Source organism: Watersipora subatra, chromosome 3, assembly GCF_963576615.1.
Source record: "Watersipora subatra chromosome 3, tzWatSuba1.1, whole genome shotgun sequence".
NCBI lineage: Eukaryota > Metazoa > Bryozoa > Gymnolaemata > Cheilostomatida > Watersiporidae > Watersipora > Watersipora subatra.
In genome coordinates this window covers 9,385,475-9,404,326 of record NC_088710.1, presented here as the reverse complement: position 1 = coordinate 9,404,326, position 18,852 = coordinate 9,385,475, and the positions used below count along the sequence as shown (strand labels likewise).

At 35.9% G+C, this 18,852-nt stretch overlaps 2 protein-coding genes across 2 annotated transcripts; one reads left to right on the top strand and one right to left on the bottom strand.

Annotated features, from left to right (window-relative positions):
- Nucleotides 1-666: 666 nt before the first annotated feature.
- Nucleotides 667-5,130, bottom strand: LOC137390317 (uncharacterized). The gene is made up of 4 exons (XM_068076649.1): nt 5,015-5,130; nt 4,081-4,240; nt 3,687-3,925; nt 667-1,217 (listed from the first exon to the last, which is right to left on the bottom strand). The coding sequence occupies exons 1-4, from the start codon at nt 5,019-5,021 to the stop codon at nt 667-669; spliced, it is 957 nt and encodes a 318-aa protein (XP_067932750.1). The 5' UTR covers nt 5,022-5,130.
- A 3,535-nt stretch (nt 5,131-8,665) lies between these two features.
- On the top strand, nt 8,666-17,203 carry LOC137391161 (nociceptin receptor-like). The gene is made up of 3 exons (XM_068077534.1): nt 8,666-8,705; nt 14,540-14,616; nt 15,565-17,203. The coding sequence occupies exons 2-3, from the start codon at nt 14,598-14,600 to the stop codon at nt 16,887-16,889; spliced, it is 1,344 nt and encodes a 447-aa protein (XP_067933635.1). The 5' UTR covers nt 8,666-8,705; nt 14,540-14,597; the 3' UTR covers nt 16,890-17,203.
- Nucleotides 17,204-18,852: the final 1,649 nt, after the last annotated feature.

The window sequence follows — 18,852 nt, the reverse complement described above, 5'->3', positions numbered from 1 at the left end:
AATTCTAAGGACTGTGTAGCTCAGTGGTCAAATATGGGGTTAGAAACTTGTGGTTGCAATCTCTGTGAGTTCAAATCCAGCACGAAGTGAGCTTTTCATTCCAAAAATTTCAAGATTTTTTATAGTAAAATCCAATTTTATGATCATACTTACCATACAGTTACTATATGCTTAATTGTTCGAATTTAGCTTTTGGCGGACAAAAAAAGCTTTCCTTGACCCATCCTTATCCGCTTCCAACTACGCAAGCTCAGTTTTGTGAGTCAACTTGCACGCAGAGAGAAGGCAACTCCCGTGGGGAGGAAGGGTGGGTCTATAGTAACTGTATGGTAAGTATGATCATAAAATTGGATTTTACTATAAAAAATCTTGAATTTTATTTCACATACTTCCATACAGTTACTATATGCTTAATAGAATCCCACAGACACAGGTGGCTGGGCAGGAGTTGTCTTGTATGGAATTCACTAAGCGGATTAAAATGTAATGGTCAAAGGAGGGGATACTAAAGGATATCACCCCGAACCCTTTTCTTCATAAGGTGTGATAGGAGGGGAAAACTCCTCACCCAAGGAATTTATCTACTTGTGGAGTGTCTGATAGTATGTACCAAAGGACCCAATCATCATGGTAGGGGTCTTGGGTATAAAGTGATAAGGGTGTAGATTAGAGCTTCAACACTTTATTAACGACCACCAGTGACTTAAATTGGGACAGGTCCCACGGTATATCTCTTTTATAGTGTCCCAGAAAGGACCACTTGCTTGACCATAGGCCAGTGGCTAAAATGTCATCAACATTATTATCATCTGAAATGAACATAGAGGCCGCTATAGCCCTAACCTCATGGGCATTGGTTTCTGGTAGAGAAGACATATCTAAAACTTTATAAGAGTCTCTAATAGCACAACAAATCCATCTTGAAACAGAATCTTGAGTGATGGGTTTATGAGGTCTGATGTAAGACAGAAACAGATTACCATTATTGTCACATAAATCATTAGTAACTGTCAGATATTCTAGTAATGTCAGATAAGGACACAGGTTTGGATTTCCTGGGTTAGCTCTAACGAGGATTTTCAGTTCCGGATCGCTTGCCTTTTGTGTCTTGGCCATAAAGCCGCGATTAACTCCGAGTTGGATGGTATCTTCAGAGATGTTGATGGACTCTCTAGTGAGGGCATGGATCTCTGATCTCCTCCTCCCAGTGCTCAGGGCTAGAAGAAACACGCATTTCAGGGATAGCGACCTGAAAAATAATACAAGTTATAAATTGTTGTGTCAGCACCAAGTTAATACAAGAGCTGCAACAAGCTGATAGAAAGCAACAAGCAAGCAGTATCAGTGTGTAGTGTGTACAACAAGCGTTGTAACATGCTGATAGAAAGCAGCAAGCGAGCAGGATTAGTGAGTATAAGACAACTAGAATTACCTCAAATCTGTGTTTGACTTAGAGAGGTGGTGGAGGATGACCGTGAGATCCCACTTTGGTAGTTGCCTTCTGATGGTTTTATGAGAGCAAGCGGCAAAGCCTCTCAGCATCTCCCTGATTATGTCCTCGGTCCCTGTCGGGAAAGATCTACCTAAAGTATTGACCAGTGCAGCCTTGTAGCCTTTAATTGTACTCACTGACAGCTTTCTCTCCTCTAAGAGATAGATAAGGAAGTCAGTTACATCATAGATAGTGGGCTCGAGCGAATTTCTCTCCTCTCTAATACACCAATCAGAGTACACTTTCCATTTCCCATCATAGACGGCTGATGAAGACTCCCTGACGCATCTTGTGGCATAAAAGGCTGCTTTTCGAGAAATGCCTTCCTTGCATCTTGTCTGCTGGACAGCATCCAGGCGTGAAGTTGCAGTCTGTCTGTCCCCTGATGGTATACTCCGTTCTGTTTCAGGAGCTTCGCCATTGTAGGAAGTTCCAGCGGTCTGGATGCCAGTAGGCTTAACAGTCCTGTGAACCAACTCCGTCTGGGCCTGTTTGGAGCTATAATTATGATCTGACAATCTTGGGAATGGAGAATTTTCCTCAGCACCAGGGGAAGCAAGTTTATGGGAGGATACGCGTAACCCCACAGTCTGTCCCATGGTTGACTCAGTCCATCCACTCCTGCTGCCTGAAGGTCCTTCATAGAGCTGAAGTATATCGGTAGCTTGTTGTTCAACTTGGATGCAAACAGATCCACCATTGGAGTGCCCCATTGTTTGAAAATCATCTTGACCACCTGAGGGTGTAGAGACCACTCTGTTGGTGAAGTCACCCGACTCAACATGTCTGCGATAACATTCCGTTTGCCAGGCAGATGGCATGCCTTCAGTGTGATCTTCCTCTCGTCGCACCAGTGCAGGATTTCCCAGATTAGGGAACATAGCTGTGGCGATCTGGTCCCTCCTTGTTTCTTTACATAGGCTACGACTGTTGCGTTGTCTATCTGGCACAAGACCACTTTTCCGAGCAAACTCTTCTGAAAAGTTTGAAGGCACTTGTAGAGTGCCGGGAGTTCGAGAATGTTTATGTGGAATTTTCTTTCCTCGACTCCCCCCCTTCCTTGAGCTGTTTCCTCGCAGACTATATCTCCCCATCCTGAGGCAGAGGCGTCTGTGGGGTCTAGATTGAAGCCTAGGAATGTGCATACTTGTGTGGGATTTAGCATGCTCTTCTCGTATTTGATATGGAATCCCAGGTCCTGTAGCAGATTGGTAGCGGTCAAAACCTGGGACTGTAAGACCTCCCTTGACTTGCTGTAGATCAGCCAGTCGTCTAGGTATGTTAACAGCGTCACACCCCATTGCCGTAGGTGAGGAGTTTGTATGTTGTCCATCTTGAATTTGGGGGCAGTGAGCCACTTGTTCAATCTGGATAAGTCTATAATTATTCTCAACTGCCCGTTTGTCTTCGGTACTGAGAATATTCGGCTGTAGAAACCCTCGTGGTCCCCTGTGACAGGTTCTACGGCACCTTTGGACTCTAAAACCATTAGCTCCGATACCAAGTCTTCTGAGAGTGTTTGTGGTACTGGATAATTTAAAGGGGCTTTTGTGTTTAAACGTAAATCGTGTTTTAACAGATCTGTTAGCCAAGTAGAGGCACTGGGCAGATTGTTCCATACCTGCCAGTAACTGGTGAGACAGCCGCCTACTTTTTTCGACGGTCTTCTTGGGAATCTTAAAGGATTTGCCTTTCTGTGGGGCCTTTCCTTTACTTTGAAAAGTATACTTTTTACCAGTGTCACCTTCTTTCTCTGATTTTGGTTGAGCCGGTTGTAGTGACCATTTTTGCTGCTTGACTATTGATATCAACGCTCTGTTGGATGCTGTCGATGCATCCTGTGAGGTCAAATCAGCCAACTTCCCTTCAAATAGTGGTGAATTAAGCGGCATGGCAAGCTTTAGCAAAGAAGACTTGGTGGCAGAGGAAAGAGCAGAGGTAGAGACCAACTGATCTCGCCTGACATGCACCAAATTAGCAAGTAAGCGTGCAAGCAAAGCAGCAGTATGGGATTGTGCAAGACATAAGCTCTCAATCGATCTGATGACTGCACCTGTATCACCCTGTTGCAAAAGCGCAACGGAGCTGCCAAGGACCCAATCTGAATGGCTAGCAACAAGCATCAACTGCCTTGTAAGGGTCTCCATCTCCTCGATATATTTGCATGGAATGAGGGCTTTGTTAGATGCCTTACCCAGAAGAGCAGCGTCCTCGTCAGTGCGGCTGTAAGACGATTTGAGAGTGTCCCCCTGTACTTGGTAGTTTGATACATGGAACCCTCTTATTCTGGGATATTTTGATGTGAAGGCTTGTTTCTGGTGTTTGACCTCTTCTATGGCTGAAGTCATGACCTGAGACAAGGGCAGACTATAGTCTGTATCGTCATCATCTTGTGGTCTGTCTTGAGATAGCATCTGTTCGGCGATAGTCTTGCTACGAGAACAGAAAATGTCATTATGTACTCATAAATATCTATTCACTAGATATATATCATGTACATCTCTAAGACGATGTAACCACTATATCTATCATGATATCAACATGGAATATAACCAATATCAACTAGATATACGTAGAAGCTACCATACCTCTTTACTTTGTGATCTGGAGGGGGTAGTATGGAATCCGGGAGTACTTCAAAGATGTTCCTTTTCAGCTCCCTCAAGGACATGTCTTTGCCATCTTCCCCTGTCCCGTTTTCATCATCAACGGTCACTGGTTGAGGCTGGTCTTCTCCTTCTTGATTGTCTGTCAAAGAGAAGAGAAGGACCTGACATATTCGTTAACAACAAAGTAACGAACCCCCTTCTCAAGTTTCAAGACACAACGGTACGGAAACTTGATCAAGGAGAGCCCTGACAACCCATTATAAACAGAGACCTTTCAGTTAGGTATTTCTGATATAACAGATATCCCACCGATAGCTCATAAGGAGGCTTACGCGTGTGCTCCGAGCTAAAGAGGGTGAGACAAGGAGATTCCGACCTGGGTATCCCCTTCCAAAAGGACAGGGCGAGGTTAGGTCGGATGCAAATCAACCGAGTCAAGTCAAGGTAAGAGAATATCGATTTTGGAGTATAAAAGAACTCGTCCATCGACTACCCCTTGACAGGAAGGCAAGGGGTATCTGACATATTCGTTAACAACAAAGTAACGAACCCCCTTCTCAAGTTTCAAGACACAACAGTACGGAAACTTGATCAAGGAGAGCCCTGACAACCCATTATAAACAGAGACCTTTCAGTTAGGTATTTCTGATATAACAGATATCCCACCGATAGCTCATGAGGAGGCTTACACGAGTGCTCCGAGCTAAAGAGGGTGAGACAAGGAGATTCCGACCTGGGTATCCCCTTCCGAAAGGACAGGGCGAAGGTTAGGCCGGGTGCAAATCAACCGAGTCAAGTCAAGGTAAGAGAATGTCGATTTCGGAGTATAAAAGAACTCGTCCATCGACTACCCCTTGACAGGAAGGCAAGGGGTATGCTGTCCCTCTCAAGAAGGGACAAACATGATACGTACCTGCCATATTTAAAGCTGGAAACTGAAGAGAGAGAATTCTGTGAAACAGTGCGTGCTCCAACTTCAGTTGACGAACAAAAACTGAGCTTGCGTAGTTGGAAGCGGATAAGGATGGGTCAAGGAAAGCTTTTTTTGTCCGCCAAAAGCTAAATTCGAACAATTAAGCATATAGTAACTGTATGGAAGTATGTGAAATAAAATTAATAGCTATAACTTTACAGATATCTAGACAGACGATGACAAACATTGAGATATATGTATATATATAAATTGCTAAATGTAGTTATAAAAAGAAAATACGCCTTACACTTGAAAGACAAAAATAAAAAATTGACACATCCAACAAATTGCCATGCAGGCTAGAAGATCATCATAGGCTAATTTCAAACTAAGTTATAGCAGATTTTTTACATCTAAAAGGAGTAATGTTGCTCTGCCCGAAGGAGAGTGCAAAACATAAGCGACATTAGCTTCACCCGTAAAAGGGTTAAAGTTATCTTACCAAAATTCCGACAAACTATTCAAGAAATACAATGCCACCCTCTATTTGAATTTCATCTCTAATAAAATGCCACTATAGAGGAAAAGTTGAAAAATTGAGCACCATAGCATTTGAATAGAGGTTTTACGGTATATTAAATTATTTTATAACCTAGTGTATTATACTATATAATATATTAAAATGTATTATATTTTGATAGAATATACTATACTATGCTGTATTTTATTATGATATATTTTACTTAATTATATTAATTACATTAAATTATATTATACTCTAGTTCATTATATTATCTCAAGTTGTATTATACTCTATTTTTTATATTATACTTCACTAAAACATATTATTATATTTCAGTTTACTATAGTATATTTTATTAAATTAGACTATACTCTATTTTATTATAATATATTATATTGCCAAACATCATGGTGTAATATTATATTTATATTTAATTATGTTGTATACATGTAATATAATGCTGTGTTATGTTAGACTATGGTGTATTATGAGTTATATTAAATTATATAATATTTTATCATGCTATGCTGATGTATATCGGGCTATGATATCCTATATTATATTCTATTGTGTTATATTGTATTACAACATGCATTACATAACAATATTAATGTCTCATGATATTCACTACAAATCTTGGTCAAGCTGTTTAAACTGATATGTCAATAAATATTACTCCTCCCTACATGTAACCATATTTAAATGCTAGACTTCACACATCAATATGTTGGTATTCCACTTTATCAAGTTTATAAGTAGATATTGATAGAAGAGTAATAAAAGGAGAGAATTTTCTTTATCAAGGGAACAGTGTAGCCATTATTACTGACTAGATAAGTAAACAGCGGATAGAAGATACCATCACATTATGTAGATTTATCTAAAGATTAGAGTGAATCATCGGCAGCGAGCTGGTTTGAACTGGCAGCCATCAGTTGCTTGTATATCTGTAAATCTAAAGAACCAACTACTAAGTAAAGTGGTCAGTATTTTGTAGACTTGGAGTAATTGTTAGTTTGTATCTGGTTAACAAACTTTACTTATTCAAGGAACCCTTTGTTATTTTACTATTATTATTAATACCTAAATTCTTCATAGTTTTTTTGTTTCTTGTTTCTGGCCTTGGAAAACTAAAAAACAGCTAAATATTATGCTGAATGTTTGGATTCTTTGTCTCACTCTAAACGTGATGAAGATAAATTGAGGAGATGAAAAGCTGTCCTCAGCTGTATCTGTTTATCCAAAAACCTCCTCCCATGACTAAAAGAACATTTTACACTAGGTTAGGCAGTCAGTAAATCTACCTGCAATATTATTTCTGCTTTTTGGATTAGCTTATTCCACGACTAAACATGAGCGAAGCGATTGTTTGGGCGCTCTATGATAAATGCATATGTGCACACAACTCTCAAAAAACTATCCGTCGACGGCCATTACCAAACCCTTGTACCAAAATCCCATCAAAAAATTTAACCATTGTTGTGTAGAGTCGTTTAAGTATAATAATGATACAAAACACATATAAACCTATTTAAATATGTTACCAAGTCTTTGAAAAATTGACACAATATCCTAAAACTAACCCATCTGATCGGATTATACATAAATAGACAGACTCATTTGGCTTAAAATTGCCAATAAAACCTGACAAGCATTTTTCAATCAAAATTAAGACCAGCCAACGAAACGCCAATAAGGCCGTGTGACAGATAGCAGAACCATTAAGTCGTGCGCATTTCACGAGAAAAACGTGCGCATTTCACCAGATTATGGCATTGTTCAATTGCCGAAGGTTTCTGTAATTAACGTAGAAGTACTAAAAAATAATCGTTTCTTTTTTGCCGCTTCTACCGGACTCTGACATTTTGGACACTTGTAATGAGTACTTTGGTATTCCAACTGATGTCCAAAGCAGTGAAAGTAAAAGAAATGACAATGATATTCTTCTAACGATTTTTATAAGATTATTACAATATTTAACTGTAAGAATAATTATTCGATTTTATAAGATTTAATTATAAGAATAATCATTTGAATTTACAAGATCGAAGTATATAGTGACCGATGGTGTGCAATATATTACTGTTATTATTTTTCTAAAGATTTTGTTCATACTACGGCTGTGCCCAATATCGCGGTACTGCCAAACCATTTTTAATATTTGCAAAATTAAGTAATAGGCTTACATTTTCTTATAGATATACATCTATTTCTATGACAATCGGCTAAAATCTGTTTAGATTTTTAAATTCAGCATAATTTTTTAGATATAAATACAGAAAACTAGATAAATATCACAACTTCTTGATATTGGTTGCTATGACCAATGATATACAGCCCCCCAGCCTGTGTATATTATACAGCAGCTTGCCATTTTACTTCTAATATTGCATTTCTCCTATTGCAGGGGAGAGATATAAACATATAATCTTTTCTTTTCATTATTGCTGTTTGTTGTACATAATAACACCCAGTACATTACAGCTACCATTGCAGTTCTCCTATTGCACTGCGGTGCCATTTGACTGCTAATATTGCATTTCTCAACCATCAGTACCCTTTTTTTTTCCATTATCACTTTGGTCGTGGGCTGTATGACAGGGGAATTTTTAGTATTATAACTGAACAAAAAATGTTTTATGAAAAAAAATCTTAAATAACGATTTTAAGTTATCTAAACATTTAAATATGGATAAACTCCAATTGAGTTTGATAGTAAAACTCGAGTTTAGGACCACCTTATCATACAAACCTTTCAGTATATTTGACTCAACATTTGCAATAATCACTAATATATATCATGCAAGGCTTCACCAAACATTGCAGTTTTGGAAATCAGTGAATGCACTTAAACTCTACGTAGAAACCATATTCTTCAAAACATTTTCGTTCAATTCACAAAAATATTTAAGCAATCAGCACAAAGTACTTTTGTAAATGTTGTTTGAGTACAAAGATGATAGGTGTGATTCATTTCCAGCGCCTGAGGATGTGCACTTGCTGCTGATTGGCTGTTTATATTTCATCACCGTATTTATCAATAAATGAGAAAAGTTAACTCCATTCGCTAGAGAGACTCGCTGTGAAAGGAATGTTTGATTGTGACTGTATCATTTTAAATAGTAAATCTTTCAATGAGGATTTACATGCATCAGCAATATAATTCAGGTAATTTCTTTTTCAGAAAATCAAGTTGTTTTGCTGATAAATAGTTATCAGAAATGTATATCAGAAAAGACTATCACTAAAACACTGTTTTAATATGTTCTTAAAACGATTTGTTAATTCAACTTTGGTCTCTGAATTATAATGTTTATAATAAATTACATTTTAGATATTTAGTTGAATAAAATTTCAAGTTATTAACATGTGCAAATGACTTCAAAAGCTGATTCTGCTGTCATCATTCAGAGGTATATGCTGCTTGAATGATGTCACCTAGAGTAGGTATCGCACATTACTGGTTGTCTCCTAAGTCATAATTGCTACATATTTTCATATTGGCGGCTAATCTCAAATAATTCTCATTCCGAATTATTTGATCTAGAGAATGTTAAGTGAACAATTTTGGTTTCAGAACCTTCAAGTATTTGCATCAACAAAAAAAAACAATTCAAGGCTGTTACCAATTTGTATGTAAATCAATGAAGTTTTCAGGGCTTGCCTATTCTCAATAATAGGGCTATCACCTCTTACACAGGTACTATTATTCCTCAGCTTCTAGTACTTTTTTACTAATTACCACTTCTACCTTACTAGTACTTCTAATAATACTACTAGTATTACTGCAGCTGCTACTACTAATTGTTTTACTACAACTACTATTACTGGTAATACTACTAGTATTGTTGTTGCTGCTACTGGTACTACCAAAATTACCTCTACTCCAGCTGCTAATACTGTTATATTGTTATTACTGTTACTAGCACCTCTACTACTACTACTACTACTACTACTACTACTACTACTACTACCACCACCACCACTACTACTGCTATTATTACTGGTACTATTACTACTACTATCAAGACCTCTACTAATACTACTTTGACTCCTACCGCTACAGACTGATGCTACTTTTACAAATGTTGCTTCTAATATTATAACTACTAGTCTACCGTAAAACATATTTGAATGTCATGGCGCATTATTTTTCAACTCTTTCCGTATAGTGGTGGTCAAATAGAGGTGGCGTTTAAATACAAGCTGGCGATGTTTTTTTCAAATAGCGCATTAGAACTTTATTAGTTAACTTTATTTATTAATTTCATTAGAAATTAATTTAATCTCTTTGTGGGCGACGCGGGAGTCGGCTGTATTTTGCACTTTCTTCTGGATGCAAGAAATTTGCTAACTTACGTCCAACTAGTCGTAGTCTCTAAATAAATATGCACTGAGAATCCGAGAGATATCTCAACCAGTTGATATTTATTGCTTGCAATTAACCTGTAATGATATTATAGCCTGTGCCCAGCTGTGCAATTTGTTAGAGCATTCAATTTTTTATTTCATTCTAAATTTGAAGGCATATTTCTATTTTATAACTATGTTAAACAATGTTGCATAAAAGCTCATTGCATTCTTTGATATTTTTGCTACAATTTACAGCAAAAATTGGCTTTTTATGTGCAATAAAAGAGAAGTTATATGCGCCAATCTATTGTGAGCCGAGTTGAAATAACCATGCACAAGGATGCCATCAAATAATGTGCTATAAATCTGCAAATATATAAGTTATATAATAATAATCTATCAAATGCTACAAATATATATTGAAAAACAAGTGACATAAACGAACCATATTTAAAATACCGTAAGTCCTTATGCTTAAGCGGCGCGGCCTGTCGTTGGGCACGGCTTCTGGTTCAAGGTCATAAGCCACGGCTAAAGCCAAGTTTTTAAAACTTATACGTGGTGCTTAGGGCGGCTTCTCGATAAATGCGGTCTCTGCTCAGTTCCGCGCTATAACCATAAAATCGCAGTCATGATACACTTTTATGTACGGGGTTTTGGCGACCTACTCGTTTATTTTCAAGGTCATGCATGTTTATGGAATACTTTAGAATAAAGAAGAATTTATCGATCATGTTTAACTCACAACAGACATAGATAATTAACACCTTTTCATTCTTGACCGGCATCTTTCCATGAACGTTAAGCCCTCTAACAGTGCAATAAAAATCTAGCTGAGACATGGCAAATAAGTTATTGATGCAAGGGTTTAGGAATTTTAATTCGAATTTGGAAGTAAAAGAAAATTCTTTTCACGTGTACTGATGTAGCCTGGTTTCTTATTCAAGAGGACGGGGGTATAGCAAAACCCGTCTTAACACTCTCGCTCCCGAAGGGGGTCAAGGATGACAAAACTTCAGTCATTAGCCGCGGTCTGTGGGCATACGCGGCTTGTTAGAGGATTATTTTTTCTTTCGTGAGACATCTGTTTTTGAGCACAAGCCTCGCGGCTTGAGCATGAGGACTTACGGTACATGCAGAAACCAAAATTGGCATTTTTGCAACAAAAATATTTGTATCATTTGCTCGACTGTTTCCGTTCTGATTGTTGCTTTCGATAAAACAAACTTTTACACCACTTTTAACCTAAAAGTAGTCGTTTGAATACCATCGTAAATATAAACCATTTTTCACATACTTCAAAGTACCAATACCCTACTGAACAAGAACTACCGTTAGCCTGATACAGTTAATTATTTTTGTGCTTTCAAAATTGTAACAAAAACCGAAAAGCGTTGAGGTTGGACAACGGACTTTGATACGAACAGAAGCAACGAAAAATTTAATTGTTATTGATGTAACTGAGTCATTATTAGTACAATTCTGTAGACACTTTTTTGCTAATCACTAATCACTTGCTATTATTGGTTCGTAACAATCAAAGAATGTCAATGGCGGTCAAATGGAGGTGCCGTTCTAATACAGGTGTTCAGTTTTTCAACCTTTCTCTCATAGTGGTAGTCAAATAGAGGTGGTATTCAAATATAGAGGTGGTGATCAAATAGAGGTGGCATTGAATTAGAGATTTTATGGTATACGTAAAAGTTGCAGTTTTGGTCATCTGTATGTCCAGTTATTGCACTAAAGTTTTAGAAATGAAAAATCGGCTTTGCTTCTGGAATTGAACTTGGAACCTCCAGCTCTGGAGACAGGCATACTATCAAAATTTCAAAATATATAAATTTAAGTTGTCACTATAAATTTCAATAAACTTCAAAAGTTATAAGAAGTTAAAAAATGTAATAGTAGAATGTAAATCTACAAATGTGAGATTTAAAAATGTGTGTGTAAATATAAGATAGCGAGGAATAATTTATACTGATCTAAGAAGATTAAGAATGTAATATATGTATTATAATATATAATTTATATATATAATAAGAATCTATTTCTCAAAAAATATATCTAGATTTACCAATAACCTATTCTAGAAATTCCCCTGTCATACAGCCCACGACCAAAGTGATATTGGAAAAAAGAAAGGGTACTGATGGCTGAGAGATGCAATATTAGCAGTCAAATGGCACCGCAGTGCAATAGGATAACTGCATTGGTAGCTGTAATGTACTGGGTGTGCGTGTTATTATCTACAACAAACAGCAATAATGAGAGGAAAAGATTATATGTTTATATCTCTCCCCCTGCAATAGGAGAAATGCAATATTAGAAGTAAAATGCACTGATATTATTAGAATAACCAATATTATTAATATAGTAATACAGTAATAATAGAAAACCAATGCACAATTTTGTTTACATTTCAAAAACGTCATAGCTAACAATATCAAGAAGTTGTGATATTTATATAGATTTTTAGAAAATCTATTTAACAAAACTATTTAGAAAAATAATAACAGTAACATATTGCCCAACATCGGTCACTATATACTTCGATCTTGTAAATTCGAATGTTTATTCTTATAATTAAATCTTATAAAATCGAAAAGTTATTTTTATAATTAAATCTTATAAAATCGAATATTTATTCTTATAATTAAATATTGTAATAATCTCATAAGAATCGTTAGAAAAAATATCATCGCCATTTCCTTTACTTTCACTGCTTTGGACATCAGTTAGAATACCGAAGTACTCAAAAGTGTTCAAAATGTCAGTTACTTTGAAATCGGCAAAAAAGAAACGATTATATTTCAGTACTTCTACGTTAATTACAGAAACCTTCGGCAATTCGATAATGCTATAGACTGGTGAAATGTGCACGTTCTTTTTATATGAAATGCGCACGACTTAATGGTTCTATTCTCTGTCGGTCAGCGTTTCGTTTGCCGGTCATAATTTTGATAAAAATAAGGTTTGGCAAGTTTTAATAACGATTTTAGGCTGAATTAATCTGTCTATTTATGTATAATCTAATCAGATGAGTAAGGTTTAAGAAATTCTATACAAATAATAAAGACTTGGTGACATATTTAAATAGGTTTATATGTGCTTTCTATTGTTATTATACTTAAACGAATCCATTGAAAAATGGTTAAATTTGTTGATGAGATTTTGGTACAAGGGTTTGCGACGGCCGTTTATAAATAATTTTCGTGAGTTGTGTGCACATATGCATTTTTCATAAATCTCCCAACCAATCGCTTAGCTCGTGTTTGGTCGTGGGATTAGACTACGCGTTCAACTGGCCATACTAATGAAGGATTATGAACATACTCATTACACTGATTAAAATATGCACGCTTGAGGCGCTTGCGAAAATACTATTGAATACTATTAACATTTTTGAATATCATGATTGTCTGAAAGATCTCGATGAGTAACGTAATGATTACAAGCTGGCTTTACAGCTTTTATTATAGTAAAGACTTAGGCAAGCTTAAAGGTTGACTTGCAACAAAATTAACATTACAGTTATTTGGTATAAAAAGGTTCATCATGTCTTACTCTGCTGTGTTGTAGGTGCAAAATATGTGGAAATGTGATTACAAGCTATTAAAAGCTCAAAAATGAATAGTTAATCGCAGCCATCACGAAAACGTCGTTGGTTGGAATCACTTTCCAAAACGGCTCCAATGGGACGTAGTTGAGCATGATTTGCTTCTGTTTACACCTTCATACAATCTCATCCGCCGAAATATTTTTACAAATATACTTCATGCATTCAATAAAACTATGTCTATTGTCCTTACGTGTTTATTTCATCATCGTTGTAATGCTGTCACTTTGAGCACTGATATCTCAAAACCTAGCCTAAAAATTAGTTAAATTTTTTAACCTTAGCTCGAAGAAGTGCATATCAGCCTCTGATAAACATGAGGAGCCTATTGGTCCTTTGTGATAGTCGAAAAATGCTGCAGAAATAGTTCGTGCCATTCGGCAGGAAGTATGGGTCACATGATCAGATTACGACTAGATGATTACGCTAAGTTGAAACAAAGCTGTAAAGTAGCGAGCATCTATATTTGATAAGGGCTCTTCGGTAGAACCTGAAGTATTTGTCATAAACTAGTACTACGAAACAGTTTATATCTATTCTTTTATTGGCCTTGTATTTCACGTATTAACATCACGTGTCAAAACAATAACCACGTCTAGTTGAGTAGGTCATCGAAATAAAGGGATTCCAACCTTTGGCATTTCTGTGATGGCTGCAATTAATTGTTTGTTTTTGAGCTTTTAAGAGCTTGTAATCACATTTCCACATATTTTGCACCTGCAACCCAGCAGAGCAAAACACGGTGAACCGTCTGATACCAAATAATGCAATGTGAATTTTGTTGCAAGTCAACCTTTAAGTTACTCAAATTAGCTAATTTTGCTTTTGGCTAATTAGTCAACTTAGCCGATGGCAACAACATTACCTGCTACTGTTTATTATCTGTTTTTAGTACTCTCAATACATTTCTTTCAGGTAGTACTACTACCAATGCACGATAAATATAATTTCATGTATTATTAGCTCTACTACTATTTCACTCTTACTCAATATTAACACCTTAAAAACATTTCTTTCTCACATGCTTTTGTAGAAGCTATTACTGAAACCAGAGCTAGAACCTAGATTCTCTACAGACAAACTGTATTTTCATGGAAATCATGACTTTCAGTGAGTAAATATCTCACTATATGACTCAACTTTGTTATTAGAGCTGGTGACCATTTCAAATTGGAATTGAACTTGCAACCTCCAGCTCTGGAGACAGGCGTACTATCAAAATTAGACTACGCGTTCAACTGGCCATACTAATGAATGATTGTAAACATACTCATTACACTGGCTAAATTACGCACACATGAAACGCTTGCCAAAATACTATTGAATACTACTAGCATTTTTGAATATTATGATTGCCTGAAAGATCTCGATGAGTAACGTAATGATTACAAGCTGGCTTTACAGCTCTTATTATAGTAAAGATTTAGGCAAGCTTACCTAAGATACTCATATTAGCTAATTTTGCTATTGGCTAATTAGTCAACTTAGCCAATGGCAACAACATTACCTGCTACTGTTTCTAATCTGTTTTTATTACTCTTGCAATGCTTGTTTTTCAGGTAGTACTACTACCAATGCACGATAAGTATAATTTCATGTATTATTAGCCCTACTACTATTTCACTCTTACTCAATATTAACACCTTAAAAACATTTCTTTCTCACATGCTTTTGTAGAAGCTATTACTGAAACCAGAGCTAGAATCTAGATTTAGAAACCAGTCTACTTTATGAGTCGAGGAAACAATGCCCCTCCATAAATAGTTCCTCTGTTGCTAAAACCTTATTTGATTGGAGAATATATAAATTGAATTTAGATGAAGTTAGACTTAGGATGTCGATGACTGGCAGTTGAGCTTTGTCACCTGGACACATTCTAAAATGGATTTTATTACACTTTAAAAGGCTCTGTAATTGTAATCTTTGTGGTGGCAAGCTTTAATTTAATTAAAAACAATTTACAATGACAGCAATAGGAGATAATATGCAGCATTATTTCCATGTCAGTTAAAACATGTAAAAATGATAAAAATGGTAAAATATTTTTACTGTTTGTAGCAGCCGAAGGATTTCGTCAGCTTGAATGGAGACCTGCTAATGTATCCTGTGATGACAGCCTGAAAAAGCAAATGTGCGATGAACTGCAAAATGTCTATGAAACTACCAACAGGATTGAGAGAATCAGCTTGCTGGATTTTAGTTCATCCGGATGGATATGGGCAGGGGCGCTGCTCTATGGTCCCTTGTGCATCTTTGGTATTCTGGGCAACCTCCTAACACTAATTCTTTTCTGCAAATATCTGCAGAAAACAACAACATCAATCTATATAATTGCCCTGGCAATCGTCGACCTGGTTATATGTATGACAGCGATGCCAATAGCCATATACACACTTGTTGGTGGAAATTCAGGCTCAAACCATCTTTGCAAACTCGAAAAGTTTATGGTTTATTTTGCGATTCCTTTGTCATGTGGTATTTTGTTTTTAATAGCTTTGGACCGGTTTTTGCTAATTATTTGCCTTAACAGAAATCTAATAACTCCATTCAGAGCAAAGGCTTCCATTTTGCTTCTTCTTGTGATATGTTTGGTAGCCGCAATTCCTCAAACTCTTGGTTTTTCCACACGAACAAAAATGGATGTTCCACACTGTCATAAGTTTTTCTGTGACTTTCGCATCTGTCAACCGGATGATATTTATTTGCCAAACAAGGTGGTGAAAAATTTACAAAAAAGTGTAATTTTTGCATTTTTAATTATAGCATGCCTTATCACTATTTTCTACTCAATGATATTTACTAAAGTCTACAAAATGCACAAAAAGATGATAAATTATAAACCATCGACAAAAAAGTTAAAAGCGATAAACTCAACAGATACGACGAGCTCTAGTGACCTTGATCAAACTATAAGTATAGGTGCAGCAGCATCCCCAAAAAATAGTAACTTTGATGAAGTTTTAACTGAAGAGATTGCTTTGACAAATAGCGATGCTACGAGACCAACTTCACAGAGAATGAAAGAGAATAAAAAGAATCTCCCTCATTTAAAGACGGCAGTAACACTTTTTCTTGTGACTGCGTCTTTCATCCTTGCTTATTCTCCAATGAGCGTCATGATCGTATTCGATATTTGTGAAAGACGAAAAAGCTACGATGGCTGCTTGAGAAATGACTATCGAAAATTTTTATGGCAGTTTTATTACCTTAATCACGTAACAAATCCGATAATTTACTCATATTTAAACCCACAGTTCAAAAATGCTCTTCGAACGTTTTATAAAAAATACTGCTGCATGAGTCGCCTGTTCTGTTGTCAAAAGAAATCATCAAAAACAAGTGCAACAACTGTTATCACAACTCCGACAGTGCTTTCTGCATAGACAAACAAATATGGTTCTGTCGGCATTCTAACTACTCGCTTGCAATAGGATCATGTGATGTGATAGAACTATCATGTTATAATATGTTCATGAGGGCACAAAATCATATGAAGACATGCTCACTGTCATACTGCTGCTCTACTCATGTAGCCATGTGATCATAGGAAATCATTTGCTGACATGTAGTGATGTATTCATGAGACTATGTAATCATGTACTCGTGTTATCACATAGAAATGGGCCTGCACGCCATAGCAATATTAATATTATATACTAGTTTGCTGTTACATTAGTGCTTATGATATAGGCTGGTTGCTGACTTGATTTCACGTGTTTATATTGTGATGATATGCTATACAGCTTTTATTCTCATCTCATAATTTATTTTTGCAGTCAACTCTAATAAACTGCAATTATTATATTTTTTGTATTTCTCTTCAAATTGAAAAATATAGGCATTAAGTTTTTTAAAATGGATTATTCTGTGTAAAGTATTGCTACATTGAATACAACTAAATTCTTAGACAATTGTACGGGTTTTACATGTACCTAACCGATGGCTGCTACAAGCTACAGAATGAATTACTTAAAAATGACATCTTTCCTCTGCAGATGGTTGTCACTACTCAAACGCTTGTCTTTGTAAAAAAGACACTTTTGTTCCAATAGCAAGTCATTTAATGTTATGTAAACATAAATCAGTTCAAATTCTAATATAAAGGTGAAGAGGTTTTAGCAGGTTTCTAATGATTTTTGGTTATTCACACTCAGATACCTACATGTAAAAGCAAATCACATTCGCACTACAACCAAACTAGGAGACCGAAGTTAATCTCCCCCTGTTGTATTATTACTGAAGGTGAATGTAGGAGATAAGGGTTTTATCAACTGCTCTGTAGCAACTGTTTTCAAACCTTTACTATACATATAACAGTGACAATACAATCACAAAGGCATAATGCATTACGCAATTTTATTCACTCTTATTACAGTATGAACAAAATAGTAGGACAATTTGATCTATTGTCGCATCTTAATCTAATATATGGCTGGAGTTAACAGTTAATAGTTAACATAGTTATTTGAGACATGGCTAAAGTTAACAGTTAACGTCTAACCCTTATAACAGCTTTAGCATCTGTACACTTGAAGATAGCTCTGAAGAAAACTTGAAATTTATAAACAAACTATAAAGCTTCATTTTCTCATGACAATTAATGTTATGTTGCACACTTCACAGATACAAAATAACAAAAATATTATATATTAGATTTTACAAATGCGATTTGTATGTCTATATTAATAAATCTGACTTTGTCATTGTGTGTGTCTGTATGTTAGTCTGCATAAACACTATTAGTGGGTCTGTTAGTATACATGTTGTTATACTGTATCACAGTATATTATGCTGTATTAAATTATATTTTATTATGCTGTAATATATTACGTTTTAATGTACTATCTTACATTTAATCATATTATACTCTAGTTTATTATATTATCATAAAACCTCTATCTGAATGCCACCTTTATTTGACCACCACTACAGAAGTGTTGAAAAATATAGCGCCACCCTTTAATTGAATGCTACCTCCATTTGGCGGCTACTGTAACATTTTTGATCTTTACGAACCCATAATAGCAAATGATCAGTAAAAAAGTGTCCACAAAATGGTACTGATCATGACTTGGGAACATCATTTACAATTAATTCTTTTGTTCTTGCTGTTCAAACCGAAGTCCATTCGCTGTTTGAATCGAAGTCCATTTTCTAATTCCAAAGCTTTACATTTTTTTACTTCAAACTTTGAAAGCAACTCCATCGAAATAAATGACTGTTTTGGGCTAATTGTAGTTCTTTTTTTAATGTGGCTTGATACTTCTACGCATATAAAAAACGGTTGAGCAACTATTATGGAATCCGTTACTGCTATTTTGAGACTAAAACTTGTGGTTAGCCCGC

Excerpts from the sequence above, each read along its gene's own strand:
- LOC137390317 (XM_068076649.1), bottom strand. Across the intron at positions 3,926-4,080 it reads CCAGATCACAAAGTAAAGAG|CAAGACTATCGCCGAACAGA; the intron begins GTATGGTAGCTT and ends CTGTTCTCGTAG. Across the intron at positions 1,218-3,686 it reads CGAGGACGCTGCTCTTCTGG|CCCTGAGCACTGGGAGGAGG; the intron begins GTAAGGCATCTA and ends TGTTTCTTCTAG.